The sequence below is a fragment of the Meles meles genome, chromosome 7 (assembly GCF_922984935.1).
Source record: "Meles meles chromosome 7, mMelMel3.1 paternal haplotype, whole genome shotgun sequence".
Taxonomy (NCBI): domain Eukaryota; kingdom Metazoa; phylum Chordata; class Mammalia; order Carnivora; family Mustelidae; genus Meles; species Meles meles.
This window is the reverse complement of record NC_060072.1, coordinates 6,003,707-6,020,974: the sequence shown is the minus strand read 5'-3', so window position 1 is coordinate 6,020,974 and position 17,268 is coordinate 6,003,707. Positions and strand designations below refer to the sequence as shown.

Sequence of the window (17,268 nt, the reverse complement as noted above, 5' to 3'; positions counted from 1 at the left end):
ACTGCCCCGCGCCCCGTACCTGCTGGCTGCTTCCTCTGCTCATCGAACAGATCAGCTGAGCTTATGGAGGAACTCGCCGAAAGCCTCTCCAGCCGAGCTCTGGTCTCATACTGGAGAAGACAAGGAACAGTAAACATTAGGTTCCAAATAGTGTGAGCAGTTATGCAAAAACCATCAGCTCGGAGCCGACATCTGAGCACTGCTGAGTACGAGAGGAAAGCGGAGAGCAAGGAGGACCCTCCAGTCAGTGACGCACCCCACCCAGAGCTCGGCGCAGGCGGCCCACGTTAGAACAAAGACTCAGGCCCCCTTGCTGCCGTAAGATCCCTCTGCTTGGCGAGACTCCTTAAGACGCAACAACCTGAAGGTAAGCATATCTACCCTCCAAAACCATGTCTACTTCCTTTAACTTCATTAATAATAATTTAAAAATTAAGTAAATTACATCTGCATTGAAAATTGCCGGAAATTTATTCCAAAGATAGGAAATGGATGTCTGTTCAAAATACTGAGAAAGAAATTAGAGAAACATGAGACCGGGTCCCTACCCGCCAGCTGCGCATCCAGCTGGGGCTGCCAGGGGGAGTGGTCAGGAAGACCTGGGTTCGAGTCCTGATAGCAGCTCCCAAGGGCAGCGGCCTCTCGCAGTCTGAGTCCACCTCGCTCTGCGCCTATCACCTCTTGCCCCGACCCTCGTGTCCCTGCTCGCTTCCTACTCTGCGGGGCCCACATGCAAACTCTCCGGACACTTACATCAGCTTGGGCTTGTCTTCCGAAGTACATATCTGACGATATGGCTTTGACATTCCCGAACTTCTTCTGAGCCTCATCTGTATTTCCAACTGGCTCGTAGTCTGGCTTACGACGAGCAGTCGATCTACAATTAAAAACAGCCAAAACAGGAGTGATGTCAGCAAGACAATGGAATAGAAATTTTTTTACCATCACCCCCCTATGGAACACCAATTTTGGCAATTGTCCACAGGCAAAAATGCCTTTATGGGTGTGTAGGAGAGCAGCAGACAGGTCCCAGCACACTGTTGGAGCAAACAATCCAAGACCAGACCCACTGAAGAGGGTAAGAGAACAGTTTTGCTTTGCCTGGGTCACCGGACCCCCCCCCCCCCCAGGGTGGAACAGCTCAGCACCACTGGAGATCCACTTGCCCACAGTGTCTCCCACAGGAGGAGGTGGGAGGGTGGTGAGTGGGTGCCTGATCTCCCCAGCTGTGTGGGACACTGCACAGGAGCCTCTTCTTTCCCACCCTACCCGGAACACTGAGGTGATCTGCATGGCTTAGGGGCTGGGAGATGCCAGAAGCAAGCAGCCAGGGCCCAGAACTCATCAGAGGCTGCGTGATGGACACTGGGGAGTGTGTGTTTTACGGTGAGCGCTGTGAAGTGTGTAGGACTGATGAATCACGAACCTGTACCCCTGAAACCAATAATACATTATATACTAATTTAATTTAAAAAAAGGAAAGGTCTGAGAAAGCTTCAGAATCCCTAGCATGTCTGCCGCTGAAGACATTTGTCACCCCAAGCCAGTCAGTAGAGATAGGAGATGATGTTTCTTCAAATGCAAAGACAGCAACACAAGACCCCAAGGAGCATGAAAAGTCAAGGAAACACGATGCCACAGAGGGGCCGCAATAATTTTGATAACTGGCCCCAAGGAATTGCCCGACAGATTTTAAAATAATTATTTTAAGAAAGCTCAGCAACCTACAAGAACACACCCAACTCAACAAAATCAGGAAAACAGTACACCAGCAAAACTAGCAGTTCAACATGGAGACAGAATCATAAAACTGAATCAGACAGAAACTCTGGAGCTGAGGAATGCAACGGCGGACGTCAGTGGCAGACTTAATCCAGCAGAAGAAAGAATCTGTGAACTCGAAGACAGGTCATTTAAAATTACCCAGGTAGGGGGCGCCTGGGTGGCTCAGTGGGTTAAAGCCTCTGCCTTCAGCTCAGGTCATGATCCCAGGGTCCTGGGATCAAGCCCCACATCGGGCTCTCTGCTCAGCAGGGAGCCTGCTTCCTCCTCTCTCTCTGCCTGCCTCTCTGCCTACTTGTAATCTCTGTCTGTCAAATAAATAAATAAAAAATCTTTAAAAAAAAATTACCCAGGTAGGAGAAAAAAGAAAAAAGAATGAAAAGAGGAAGAAAACCTACGTGAATTATGGGACACCATATGAAAAAAATGTATGCATTATGGGAAAAGAGAGAATACAATATGGGAGAATCAACTCCATCAAGAGAGGGAGAAAAGGGCAAAAAGCTTAGTTAAAGAAATAATGACTATATACTTTCCAAATCTGAAGATGTGGAAATTCAGGTACATGAAGCTCAAGTCCCCAAAGAGATTCAACCCAAAGAGATCTCCACCAAGACACATTTTAATAAGACTGTCAAAAATCGAAGACAAGAAAAAGAGAAAGATGAATCCCACATGACTCCAATGGAATCTAAAAGCATAAAGAATAAACAAACAAAAGGCAGATTCAGAACTAAAACTAAAACAAACAAACAAAAAAACCACAAAAAACAAACAGAAAAAAAGAATTAAAACCACAGAGAACAAATGACGATAACCAGACAGAAGGCGTAAGAGGGGGTGAGCGAAGCGGGTCAAAGGGAGATGCAGGTCTCCGGTTTCAAAATGCGTTAAGTCACGGGAATAAAAAGCAGAGCATAAAGGAAAAAAAAAAATTTGAAAGCTGTGAGAAAAAAAAAACCTCTTCACGTACCATGGAATCCCTGCAGGCCCCCAGCAGACTTCCGGGCAGAAAGCCAGCAGGCCAGGGGACAGTGGGATGACATACCCAACGTGCTGGAACACCAACAAGAAAGGGCGCCCTCTGCCAGCCACCAGACTGGCATCACGGAAACGCCGAAAGGAGCGGTGCAAGCTGAGCTAATGAATGGTAATTAATAACATAAGAACGTGTGAACGGAGGGGCGTCTGCGTGGCACCGTGGGTTGAGTGTCGGACTCATGATTTCGGCTCAGGTCATGATCTTGGGGTCGTGGGGTCAAGCCCCATGTCAGGCTCCACACTCAGTGGGGTGTCTGCTGGAGACTGTCTCCCTCTCCCCCTGCTCCTCCCTGCCTCAAAATAAATAACAAAATAAAATAAAACAAAATAAAATACAAAAACTGCAACAAGAGACAAAGGTCATTAGGTAATAAGAAAGAGAGCAATTCGTCAGGAGGATCTAACAGCTGTAAACACAGAGGGGCTCACCTAAATTTACGACATAAATACTAACAGATCTGAGGGCACAAGGAGCACTACGGCCACGTTGGAAGACTTCAGATCCCCACTTTCAGTAACGGACAGATCGCCCAGACGGAAGACCAAGAAAAATTGGACTCGAACAATACTACAGACCAAATGGACAAACGGACACGTCCCAGACGTTCCATCTAATAGCAGCAGAACGCAGATTTTCAAGCACACACACAGAACATTCTCCAGGACAAATCATGTATCAGGTCACAAAACACATTTCAATCATATGCTAGATCTTAACAAGTCGAGACTGAAGTCCTATTAAGTGTCTTGCAGCCATAATGGTTGACAGTAGAAATCCACGACCAGAGGAAACCTGGAAAATTCACAAGTTAACAACACACTCCTGGACAACCAGTGGGGCAAAGAAGAAATTAAAAGGGCAATGAAAATCTCTTGAAACAAACGACACTGGAAACGCAACACACCAGAAAGTATGAAACACAGCGAAAGCAGTTCTGAGAAGTTATTTACGGCCAACGAGTATCTGAAAAGATGCTCCACGTCACTCATCCTCAGGGAAATGCAAATCAGAACCACAAGTGAGAAAACTGCTCACACGTGCTCGGACAGCAATTACCAGAAGCGCTGTGTACTGATGGGAGGTGGAGGAAAGGAAGTCCTGTGCACTGTTGGTGGGAATGAGTGTAAATGAGCACGGCCACAGAGCCAACAGCACCCAGGTCCCTCTAAACACTGAAAACGGAACTACCACTTAATCCAGCAACCCCACCTTTGGGCGTGAGCGAAGCCAACAATGTCAGGATCTCGAGATCCCAGCCCTCCCAAGTTCACGACAGCGTTATTCACAGCGGCCAAGACACGGAAACAGTCTTAAGTGTCTGTGGACGGATGAACGGACAAGAAAATGTATATACAATGGAACACGACTCGCCCTTTAAAAAAAGGGAATCCTGCCGTTTGTGACAACATGGATGAACCTGGAGGACATTGTGCGAAGTGAAATAAATCAGACAGACAAAGAAAAGTACTGTACAATTTCATTTCTATGTGGAACCTAAAATTTAAAAAAAAGTCGGGGCACTTGGGTGGCTCCGTTGGTTTGGTGTCTGCCTTTGGCTCGGGTCATGATCTTGGGGTCCTGGGACTGAGTCCCACCTGGGGCTCCTTGCTCAGCGGGGAGTCTGCTTCTCTCTCTGCCCTTCCTCCCCCACCCCCGCCTGCTTGGGCTCTCTTTCTTTCTCTCAAATAAATAAAATCTTTAAAAAAAAAGTCAAACTCGGGGCGCCTGGGTGGCTCAGCGGGTTAAAGCCTCTGCCTTCAGCTCGGGTCGTGATCCCGGGGTCCTGGGATCGAGTCCTGCATCGGGCTCTCTGCTCAGCAGGGAGCCTGCTTCCCTCTCTCTCTCTCTGTCTGTCAAATAAATAAATCAATCAATAAATTTAAAAAGTCAAACTCACAGAAACAGAGTAGAATAGTGCTTCCCATGGGTTTGGAGGTAGGGGAAACGGGCAGATATTCAAGGAGTACAAACTTGCATTCACAAGGGGAATGCATTCAGGGGATGGAAAGGACAGTACGGGGGGCTACAGCAAATAATACCGTTGTATATACTTGGGATTCGCTAAAAGTATGGATCCTAATGTGTTCTCTGCCCACAAAATGAAAACAAACAAACAAATCCAGACCAAACAGGTTAAACTAATTTGAGGTGAGGCAAATGCATTTCTCATTTATAATGCATATCAATGCCATTTTACTTTCTAAAAAGCTGACAGTGGTCATTTTGTAAAAGGATTTCAGGCCACTTTAAAGTCTGAAAATTCTAATAAAAACATGAATAAATATCCAAAGCACCCAACATCTGAAGGAATTTTCCTATTTCAACAGCCCAGTCATCTCACTCGTCGGCGCCACAGATCCATCAGTAAACAGTGAGCACGTGGTAATGAACGTTAGCTGCGACCCCACATCACGCGGGACACCAAAGGAGAATCCTCCTGTCACCCAGCACACGCCCAGGCTGCACCTCTTGTCCCAACCCTTGTCATGTCTCCCTGCACTCTCAACAGCTCCCTGGTTTGGACAGGAGGTTAAAAAGTCTTTCATTCATAATCACCAACAACTGGAGATAGTTCCTTCGGCAGGTGAATGGAGAAATGACTCAACAGAGAAGAGGAAGACATACAACGTCATGACCAGAGTCTTAAATGCACTAGGAAAAGTCAAAAAAGCCCGTCTACAAGGCCAGTTACTGTATGATTCCATTTATAGGGCATTCTGGGAAGGGCAAGATTGCAAAGGCAGGAAAGAGACCAAGACGCAAAGAATATTCTTACGATCGTTGAATAAAACCATTGACTAATCTTTAGAGAATTTCCCTAGAGATGTGTGGCCTCACGAGTTCCAGTCCCTCTGCTTTGTGTTCATACCTGTCTGAATAGCCTGTGGTTTTCAGGATGGCGTCAGCATCTTTGATGGTCTCTTTTTTCCAGTAGGAGTCTGAACCGTCTTCCCAGCTGGAAAAAGAGCTGCTTCGGAACTCCACTGGCTCGTCCAAGTACCTGTATGAAATATAGTGACAGTGACTTGGGAGACCTTCCTGATGTCGTCCACACTGTACTTCCTGGTCCCTGAATGTGGGAGTGGCCACGTGACTAGAGCTGACCACTGAGGCAGGAGCAGGTATGAGGAGGGCCATTTCCCAGGCCTCCGAAGTGCCCAGTCCCCCCCTTCCCACGCCCCATGGAAGACAGGGTGGTGTTTTCCAGGTGCTATAGCCTCAGGCAGGAGAAGACTCCGTCCATCGGGAAAATCAAGGTGCCACCCAAAGGCCAGGTAGTCTGGACAACCACCTGTACCCTCAGCTGAGCGAGAAGGAAACCACCACTGTTTCAGCCTTTAAGATGGGGGATAGTTGTCACTGCAGCAAAACCTAGCCCATCCGCTAGCACACGACAGCTCTGAGTGTCTTTACCCACCGAGGTGACTTATTTTGCTCTCTTTGCTTCTAGTTCTGCCTAATTAGGTAGTCGCAACAAAAACCCCACCAAAGCCACCTTGTTGGCACTCCCTGCCGTGTTAACCCCCGAGGAAGTCATCAGTCCCAACAACTCCCAATCACTTCAGGTAAGTGATGCTCCCAGGCCCCTTCCTCGGGTCAGACGCACGGCTCTGGACGCCCAATCCCTGGACCACTCTGCAGCCCGGAGCTTGGAGCAAACGTGGTCTGTAAGGTGCCAGCCTTCTAGATCAGTTGACCCTCTCATTAGCCCAGCATCATCGAGCAGGGACTTGCTCCGAGAGCAAAACTCAAGGGCAGCTTTGGTCCCGTGTGGTGACTGCGCACTCTCTGACCACGAGCAGCAGGATTTGTCTGGAACATGGCAGAGACTGATGGAGGAAGAGGACGTGCCAGGGCTCCTCAGAATTCACCACAGCCTGAGATAAAATGGCCCTGTCGGACATGCGCTCCTTTTAAAGGTGGGGTTCGAGACGTTTGGAAGGGGCAGATTCCAAGGCTTAGGTCCTGAGAAAGGAAGGATGATGCAAGAGGCTGTCCAGGTTTTCAAAAATGTCACCCAGGCTTTCTGCGGAGGAAGGAAAGCAGCTCAGGGGACACGCAGCGAGCAGCGAGCACCAAGCTCTGACATCGTAAGAAGTCCTACAGAGACGGAAAGCCCCGGCTGCCAGAGGGGCCTGTAATCAAAGGGGGCAGCAGGAACCTGCGAGAACAGACAGGCCAAGGGCCCAGATGAGCTAAGGTTTTTCGGGTGGGAATGCTGAGAACAAACATCCTCTTCTTGGTTAAAAAAAAAAAAGCAAGGGGCGCCTGGGTGGCTCAGTGGGTTAAAGCCTCTGTCTTCAGCTCAGGTCATGATCCCAGGTCCTGGGATCGAGCCCCACATCGGGCTCTCTGCTCGGCAGTGAGCCTGCTTCCTCCTCACTCTTTGCCTGCTTCTCTGTCTACTTGTGATCTCCGTCTGTCAAATAAAAATAAATAAATAAATAAATAAAAAGCAAGAAGGGATAAACTTGGTGTTTGAAGCACATGGTGTGTGACTTTACATGGATAACAGAAAGAAAGTGGAATTTCCAAAAGTGGCCTCTGCCTTCTCTAACGAGGGGGTCATTAAGAGTAAATCTTGTTACATGGGCCTTGTCTCCCCAGGAAGGCCGATGGAGGTTCAGAGCAGATCTGCGCGTCAGCGGGGAACGGGCCCGGCTCTCTCCGTGGCTGGTGCGGGGGTGAGCCCGGAGCCCTGCGCTCTCCCCTCTTGAGAGGACACTTGGACAGAGTCTGTAAGTGGTTCAGAGAAACGGGACTTCCAAAATGTGGGAGGCACATGAGCCTGGAAAGTCATCTTCAATGATCTGAGAGACTTATTTGTAAGGGCCCAAGCAAAAGCATGAAGACCGAGTCAAGGAGAAATTTAAAAAATACTTAGTAAGTATCCGGGGGGCGCTGGTACTCTGCTGGACGAGGACGCAGGGCGAGGACACATCTCCAGTCCTTGCCCCCTGGGCTGGCTGATTTAAGCTCACAAACCCGGGGAGGTGTGCAAGTAGAGGCATCGTTCCTCAGGGAGCTGCCCCTGGACCGAACAGATGCCTTGAGGATGAGAGGGAGTGGGGTGTGATGGGCCATAGGGTCCCCTGGAGGATGCTGGGGGCGGGGCGGGGGAGGAAGCCCTGGACAGGGCGTGGTTGGGACGAACAGGCTCCTCACAGCTCTGAGCAGCTGGGATTTAGGATTTTGTAGATTTAGTTGTCACTCCACAGAAAGAGTTTTTGCTCCCATAAGCCAAAGTGCTTATCTTGGACTTTAAGGGCATCGGAGTTTTTCAATGACTGGCCTGCTGAAGATTCAGGAGAGAGAGAGCCATTCTGCTGGAACCCTACTGACCGGCAGGAGCACCGTGCAGCGTTCCGGGTGCTGGGACGGCTAGGCGTGGGGATGAGCTCTCCATGCGTCGACAGACACGGGAGGCATGCGGCGCCCCTTGGGGGCACAGTCGGCTGGCCCGCCACGCTACAGGCCCATGGGAAGGAAGGGCTGACTGACGACCGGGGGCTGTGGGACACTTGCCTGGCCTCGGAAACACAACAGTCATCCAAAGATTTCCAAATCTTTACTGATTTTCTAATGTTCTCGTTTCTAGATCCTGGTTCTCAATGCTTGTCACTCGTATTTTCGCTCTCATGCTCCATCTGCATCGAGCCCTGAAGACGCTGTTATGACCCTTGATAAAAGCACCCCAACAGCAGCATGTATGCGAGTCGCCTGGACGACTGTCTACCCCGGCGCACGCCGCGCCGGCTGCACGGGGCTGAGCAAGTCGTTCTCGCGTCATTACTTTGTACTCAGTGTATAATTACACTGTTTAGATCCTGAATGTAATGGAACTCAATTTAAAAAAGCCCAAAGATACAGTGGATCTTATTTTTAATAGAAACAGCACTGTTTCATAATTCATAACGTCCAAGTTCTAATGGGCTAATGAATAATTTGGAAGCAGCGCGAGCTCTTCGCGGAGCTGAGACGCTGGCTCTCCCGGGGGCCGTGTCTGCTTTCCCTCAGCTGCCGGAGAACTAACTGTGTCCTTGTCCAGTGGTTACGACAGAGCAGGGCCGGAAAAGGCACCCCTGTGTCCTGGGACACAACCCGCAGGGGAGCCCACCAAGTGTGGTGCGTGTGGAAACACCCGCTTCCATGTTTCAAATCATAATTACTGCATAGAGCCAAGGCCTTAGGACCAAGTCTCTAAGCTTCTGGAGAAAGAGAAACCTACACGATTCCCGAGGCTCCTGACAAAGGCAGAAAATAAGTCCCCCAGGAGCCGATCAGTGACCTGGAACCAGTGACGTTCTCCAGAAGTTTCTCAGGGCCCATCCCATGGATAACTTCACTTGCAGCCATTTCTTTGCAACTTGGCTGCCAAGCGGCAGAGCTGATTTCACTTGAAATTTCTTTACTCCTTATGCTTCCGTGTGCAGGAGATACGAAGCAGCAGTGAGAACAAAGTGTGGAGAAGCCCAGAGGCCACGGAACCCGCGTCACCGAGAGTCCCCTCCAGCCGAGACCCGCTCGCTCACTTAAGGAGAGAATCTGAAACGAGCTGGCATGTGCGCAGCTCCCAAATCACATTAGAAATCGAGTTTGATCCTGTAGGAAATGTATTTACCTCTGACAACACTGACAGGGAACACCACCGAACTACTCGCTTTTTTGGGTAAATCATCCGGACTTGAAACACTGGAAAGCTACGTGACAAGAGTTTTTTTTAAGGCTAGTACTAACCTTGAACTTTGAAGACTACATCTCACCACTGGCTTGTAATTCACAGTGAACAGGCGTCTATACGGGCGACACGTGTCAGGTGTCCTGTCCACTTAATACGCAGGAAAACAACTGAAGTCTATGCATCCGCCAGATGACAGTAATGCCCTCCCAGGCATGAGGGACGGAGCCTGTTACTGACAGACACGCCCTCGGTTTTCCCGGACTCCAAACCTGAAGGACCCCCTCGATGTGGGTAAGCATCTAGCAACAGGGATGAAACATTCGGACTGGGCCGCGGGTCTCTCGAACTGAGTTTCTGTATCGTAACAGCAGCTAAACATAACACGAGCAACAGTCGAGCACTGTTCCAAACGCTCCATTTGCATGAACTCACGTACGCACCCCGCACACTGTGCGGCAGATGCCAGTATCCCTAACTTACAGATGAGGAAGCTGCAGCACAGAGAGGCTGAGTAACTTGAACAAGGTCACACAGTCCCTAAATGGCCCAGTCAGGATTCGAACCCAGGCCGTCAGTGCCGGGGACTACGCTCTTATTGCTGTGCCCTCCTGGCTGGCGCCCACCTCCAGTTAACAGCCCAGGTGCCTGTGGTTCTTTGTTAAGCAGGACCCTCCCTGTGCTGATCAGGTTCTCGAAAGAACCTCACAGAGAGTCGGTTCAAGTTTAAACTCATCCTCCCTGCCCCCCTCAGGCCCCTGAACGTGAACCCGGCACTCAGCCTCGGTCGGCTTCACACTGGAGTCAGGCAACTTGTCCCATCTGACGGCGAACCCTGCCACACCGGAAGCCAGCTCAGCCCGGAGCCTTCAGCACAGCAGCGTCTTCCGCGAATCGATGCGCACACCCTAGTGTTGACTTAATATTCCATCCCGCCAGCTGGAGGCTCCGGAAGCAGGTATCCCAAGACGAGAGGATCTGGACATCTGGGATCTTCCTTTATGTCTCCAATTTCACCCTTAGATAAACATCAGCTCCTACCTCTAGAGTTACCTCTTGGTCGATGTTTATTATCGAACACCTTAATATTAGCAAGCATGGGCCACTTGGGAAAGCCTCCCCAGTTTTTACCAAAGGACACCCCTGCCTCCGGCTAAAGCTTTTAAAAGCCAGGAAACAAAGGATTTGTATTTGCTCCTAACGCCAGCAAGCGAGTAAGCCCTTGCTAACTGCTGCTTTTCAAAACGACACTGTACGGTAGATTTTGAGCAGGTTACCTTGCGCTGGAAGTAAAATATGAATCATCATTGTCCTCGCTGTACTTCTTTCTGGGTTTTGCTACGATTGGTGTTTCCTGTTCAATGGTCTGCATGTCTGACGTCACGGAATGTGAAATGCCACTTGAGGAAACAGAGAATAAAATGGGAAAAAGTTACATTCGCTCAGGAACACATTTGTGTTCACTGAAGAACGAACATTTTACCTTTTTTTTTTTTTTTAAAGATTTTATTCATTTGATAGACAGAGATCACAAGTAGGCAGAGAGGCAGGCAGAGAGAGAGGAAGGGAAGCAGGCTCCCTGCGGAGCAGAGAGCCCGACGCGGGGCTCGATCTCACGACCCTGAGATCATGACCTGAGCCAAAGGCAGAGGCTTTAACCCACTGAGCCACCCAGGTGCCCCAAGAACAAACATTTTAATCTATACTCTCAACAAAAAAAAATGTATAAGTGGGATTAAAAACATGAGCAATAAAAATAGTACGTATATTTTTTGGCATCAGCATCGAAAAGCCTTAGTGAGGACCAGAAACTGATTACACAAAATACAGTCACACATATCAGTTCTGTCTGTGGCATCTACTTAGCGACAAGTCAGACCTATTTCCTTTTTTTGAGACTCAAATTTGGAATTTCTCATGCTATGTTGAGTATTAAGGGAAAAAGCTGAAGAAAAGAAGGAATCAAGAAAAAATACTTTTCAAGCTGATGTTAATAAGGAAAAACCATTCGCGATCAGCAACCTGGTTTAATGCCTGGAAGCCACATACCTTCTGCAGTTTCCAAATCCCATGCCGAGTCTCTCAGACTCTGTCTTTTTTTTGCCGCTCATGTTCACCTTCTCGTTCTTTTTCATTTGAATTTCAAGATCCTTGTAGGCTAATCGCAGTGATGAAACGCTGCCAGAAAAACCAAATGCTCCTTAATTTGGTTTTAATTCTGTGTCCTCGAGTTAAAACACTAAGCAAAATTAAACATGTCGCTTATAATTTAACCTTCGTGCTTCTTTCCATAATTAATAATTAGGAAGGCAAATTGGCTTTTTTCTTCCACCCTAAAGGTCTTTTTTGAGTAGATGCTCAAGAAAATTTGAATGAGTTTACAGCCACTTTTTGGTTGCTGCTGATCCTACCTCCCTGTTCTGGTTCATATCAGCTATCATCATATAATGACCGTTTGTACCGCCTGCTACATAACAACATAACATACCCAGAAATTATGTTATATAGGATAATAAAATGCAGAATTCCTTATCTGGATTAATATTTCATTTATATTTCCACATTACAGAGCAAAAAGATAAGATGAGTCTCACTGGTTTGCTTGGTTTAAATACACACACACATTTGACTTTACAAATAGATAAATTAAGAAGGAGTTACTTAATTGCAAAAGGATTCTTCAGAGGCTCTCTATATAATCAGGCTGCTGAGAGCATTTAAAAACCGCTCTGCGAGTCAGACACTAACGATCTGTTTATCAAATGTCTGTTACGAATGTTGCACCAAAGGGGAATGCACCTGTCCCAGACTCCCAGAGTTCTAAAAATGTTATGAATACTTAATTTTTCATAAGGAAAACTATGCCTCTATCAGCAATAGCAGAAGTATTTTATATTAGTAAGACAGGGACAGAACGTCAGGGTCCTGAAAAGTGATATACATATTTTATCAGGAACTCTAAGCTATCATCCATTTTATAAAATTGTGTAAAATGTCATGGATTCCTCGTAAGTCACTGTGTAAGTGCCATAGTAATATAAATACATTTCTCTGTATTAACAGGGAATGACAATGGTATTTCTTACTAGAAAAACACAGTCAATAGAAAATAGGGGGAAAAAATGAAAAAAAAAAAATGCATCTGCTGTTTTCTTCCCTAGTAAGCCAGGCAGGATTTGTTTTGTTTTGACCCAGCATTTGCTCTCCTTACTATTATTCCTACCGAACACACGAATTCTGGCAATGCACTAGGTTTTATCACTCAGAAAATAAAAAACAGCTTTGAGTATAGACAACAGATCTGCTGAAAATCATGAACAGATAAAACTGTTGCAAAAGAACAACAGAACAAGGGAAGCAGCTCTGCCTCTTCCCATCACCGCCCCCGTCCCCCCAACGGTGCAGACTCCTGAGGGTGAGCCCAGGAGCTGTGTGCCAGGAGGTGAGGACAGGCTAGCGTGCGGCCAGTCGCGATTTCCCAGGCTGAGGAGAGGAAACTGCGGCTCCTGACAGCTGAACTGAACTAACTACTCACGGCCATGAAAACGTTAACTTGCAGAAGTTAACTTGCTTGTTGCATGTTAAGGATAAAGTGTGTGTTTTCTCGGGCTGGCAGAGCCCTGCTTTGGTGGAACTGGGCTGCCCTGGGGCTGAGCGGGAGGGCACAGCGGTAGGGCTGTCCTGAATGGGGCCAAGGAAGCCGTCGAAGCGGGTTCCCAGGTCAGATCCATAAACACCCCGGCCCGTATCTCTGAGTTCCTGCTGCACTTGACCGACCTAACAAAAGCTACCAGCTAAGGCTGCTGGCCTTCTGACATCACTGTGCTCCTCTCCAGCCCCCTGCACCTCAGGGACCGACTGGTCCGATCAGGCCCTGGATTTTACAAGCTCCAGGAAAACCAGGCACCAGCAATCTGCACACAGTTCGATCCCAAACACTAAAAGAAGCAGTCTAGAGCCTCAGATTTGATCTCCCCGGGGTCAAGAACGTAACTTAGAGAAATTAAAGTGAGATCTGTGACGGCTGGAAGCACATTTTGCAGAAAGCATTTCAAACCCTATGTAGCCCAATGACGGTTTAGTGCTGCCCCCTATGTTCTTTGAGTTAAATGACAAGGAGAAATATTATACTACCTTTTTTTTTTTTTTAAGATTTTATTTATTTATTTGACAGAGAGAGAGAGATCAGAAGTAGGCAGAGAGACAGGCAGAGAGAGAGGAAGGGAAGCAGACTCCCCGCCGAGCAGAGAGCCTGATGTGGGGCTCGATCCAAGGACCCTGAGATCATGACCTGAGCCCACTGAGCCACCCAGACGCCCCTATACTTCAAATTCTTGGGCTTAGCAACCAGAAAGTTCCTTCGTAAACTGTTAGTATGAACAGTAAGAAAGCACACCGACTGGGCACGGACTAGGCACTGTCTGATGCACTTGGATGAGCATTAACTAAGTTAATCCTCAAAGCATTAAACCTCATAAAATAAGCATTACTACTTTCTTCATTATGCAGTCTACAGTCACTCAAGCCAAAACTGATAGAACACACATGAAAGGAAGAGGAAATACCATATGAGTAAAATAAACACACATAAGAACTAGGAACCCAAGTTGCCTTTCCTTTCTGCGTTGTGCTCCCCCTGCTTTCTTCTCTCCCCGCCGTCTTTTATACCCAGCACATGCACTCTCCAGGCAGCCCCGCGCTTCTGTCTCCAACACAAACAAAGCCTCTTGGAGCCTTCGGTGAATACTTACAGCCATTCTCTGGAAGTGCCTCCCGGCTTCCAGTTTCTGCCCCATTCTGTCTGTCCTGTCTCACCGCCAAACTAACGCTCCAAAATACCCGCCCTCATTCCAGTGCTCCTCTTAGATAAAATGTGAACTGACTGGCCGGACTTCAAGGGACTCCACATCATCATTCCAATTTCTCCAGTCCAGGCAGCCGCCCTCCCCTCCAAATTGAATGGCATCTGGAAACCAAACCTCTGAGTTGTATGATTAATAGTTTTATTCACTAAAATCACACCAGTAGAAGCAAGTCAGACTTACATTGATTCTTCCTTAGGCGCCGCCCTGGCCAGAAGGTCTTCCTGTTCCTTCATTTTATTTACAGCCTGGGCTTGTTTTTCAATTTCATTAAAGCATGTATTCGCCACTTTCTGGGCTCCCAGACTTCCTTTTTTGGCCCCCAGCTAGAAGATATATAAAATTAGGTTCTACCCAAACTTTCGGAAAGCTTCGCAGCAACAGCTAACGTGGACTGAGGTCTATGATGCGCCGGGCACTGTGACCTGCGCTTTGCAAGCATTCTCTCACTTAGTCCTCACAACCCTGTCAAGTTGGCATCACCATCGGCCCCAGTTCACAGATGAGCAGCTCAAGCTGGGGCAAGTTGAGTGGCTTGACCAAGATCACACAGCCACTAGGTGACAAAGTGGCTGCCTTGGCGCCTGCCTCCAGAACAGGGACCCTAAAGGGAATCGCGGAATCTGAAAGCTCGGCGGACGACAGCCCTCCAAGTCTCGAGTGATGGCATCGCTTACAGAAATGCAAACACAACAGACACTCCCACGGAGCCTCTGCTGATTTTTTTTTTTTCCATTTTGTCATCGAAGGAAAAATTTCTTTGAAAACTCATTCTAGAAAAACTTGAGTACGTCTAACATTCATCTCATCGCACAAAGCATAGGTTCTTCATCAAAGCCACGTGTATGACACACAAGGGACAAAGGTGGCTGTCTCAGAGACGAGCTACTGGTATTTACACGTGATACTCACGCCTCTTTTGGCTTGATTTGGTTTCTTTTTAATGATAGAGGACACCTCTGCCAAAAAAATAAAAAACAGAAAGTCAGGCCAATAATAGAAATACATAATTTTTCTACTTTTAGTGTATCTTAAAAAAGAAATCTTAAGATACATATCATTATTTAAGAGACTGTAACATTTCCCAGAAGACCCAAGCCTATGAGTGTATTTTAGGTTAAGAGCTTGGTTAAATGGAATTTCTCAGTATTTCCAAGTAGTATCCAAACTCAGAGAAAACATTTTCTGCATACCACCCTGAAGAGAAATAAAGAGCCTGGTCTGGTCCCACACACTGCTTTCTTCAGGAGCACTTCTTCTGTGTATTAGAGCAAACCCTCCTATTAAGATCTGCTCTTCAGAAACGTTTAGAATTACTTTAAAACATTAAGTCAGCCAGGCATTATGTACACAACTAAAGCACCGACGAGCTTTTTCACCTTGACTAATGTACAGATTTTATCTATTAACCAGTAAGAATTCTAAACCATTCTGTTATTTTATACCAGTACTTTCTAACTTGCACAAAAATATATACTTTAGAGTTCCTTAAAAACTGTTTTATGGGTAAACTTTAATCATAGACTCTATATTCTACGTTTAAGAGACTCGGTAGTAAAAAAAAAAAAAAAAAAAAAAAAAAGAGACTCGGTAGTAATAAAATTTTCACTTTTTTCTGACAACGACGAGAATGTACTGTAAGAGGAAAACGCAGCATAAGAACACAAACAACGGAAGATGCAAATTTAGCCCTACTATGAGAATTTAACACCATTACATTTCAAGCATGAAAGAGGGATCTAGGGAAGTTTTTCTTTCCATCGCCTCCTTTTGGATTCGTGAGGCGGGAGTCACATAATCTGCTCCCAACCGCTTACAAGGCCATTAACACCAGGTGAAAAGATCCAGAACATTTCTAATAGTTTAGCTATTTTTCACCAAAGTACTTGCTTTCCAATTAATGCCACATAATACGCACTAATTTCAGAATAAAATTCCCTAATAATGCGAATAAAATTCCCTAATAATGCAACATTACAGAGCACGAAAATGAAATAGAAGGAGAAGAAAATACTAGAGGAGTTCTTGAGTCAATGGGAATGATGGGGCTGCTCTGCCTTCCAGGATTTTTTGCTCAATAAAATCTTACTAATAGATTAATGGTCATGATGCCGTATTAGACTACAAAGTCCTGGCAGAATGTAAAGATGGGACTCATTTTTTGTCTTAATGAATCTCATTCTCGAAATCAGAATATAAGATTTTTTTTTTTTTAGGATTTTATTTATTTGACAGTGATCACAAGTAGGCATAGAGGCAGGCAGAGAAAGAGGGGGAAGCAGGCTCCCCGCTGAGCAGAGAGCCCCATGCGGGGCTCAATCCCAGGACCCTGGGATCACGACCCAAGGTGAAAGCGGAGGCTTAACCCACTGAGGCACCCAGGCGCCCATCGGAATGAGTATAGAGTCGTAGGCCCGTTACCTAAACCAGCCTTCGTTGGTGCATTAAGACCTTCCACGCTCGGTCCTTGCTCTGGTCCACCTGAAAGTCGAATATCTTGATATTAATACAGAAAATATACTCACCAAACATGCTTTTGAATATGTACCAAATTTTACTTTTTCGGTCATATATATCTTACCCAATTTTGCCAATGATTGTTTTTCTGTCTAGCTCCACATTCTACTTTATTATTATAAGAATTTTGATTACAAAAAAAGAATTTTGATTTAAAAGTCCGTTGAAATGGGAGCATGCTTTTTATCCAGTTGCTTTATAGGATAAAACTTATCAGTGGGCTCTCTGATTAATACTCGAAATTCTACCTTATCATCTGCTGTTTTAAAATATACTGTTCTGAGACACCTAGTATATATCTGGATTAAATATCCAATATGTGGGGCGCCTGGGTGGCTCAGTGAGTTAAGCTGCTGCCTTCGGCTCAGGTCATGATCTCAGGGTCC

At 46.7% G+C, this 17,268-nt stretch overlaps 1 protein-coding gene across 1 annotated transcript in view; it reads right to left on the bottom strand.

The window, feature by feature from the left end:
* Nucleotides 1–17,268, bottom strand: part of ARFGAP3 (ADP ribosylation factor GTPase activating protein 3) — a 47,457-nt gene that overhangs the window by 8,646 nt on the left and 21,543 nt on the right. The window contains exons 7-14 of the mRNA XM_046011326.1: nt 16,787–16,846; nt 15,278–15,324; nt 14,549–14,691; nt 11,553–11,681; nt 10,781–10,903; nt 5,694–5,825; nt 754–877; nt 20–110 (exon numbers count right to left, since the gene is read on the bottom strand). Of these exons, the coding sequence (XP_045867282.1) occupies nt 20–110; nt 754–877; nt 5,694–5,825; nt 10,781–10,903; nt 11,553–11,681; nt 14,549–14,691; nt 15,278–15,324; nt 16,787–16,846 (849 nt within the window). The remainder of the gene's footprint in view (nt 1–19; nt 111–753; nt 878–5,693; nt 5,826–10,780; nt 10,904–11,552; nt 11,682–14,548; nt 14,692–15,277; nt 15,325–16,786; nt 16,847–17,268) is intronic.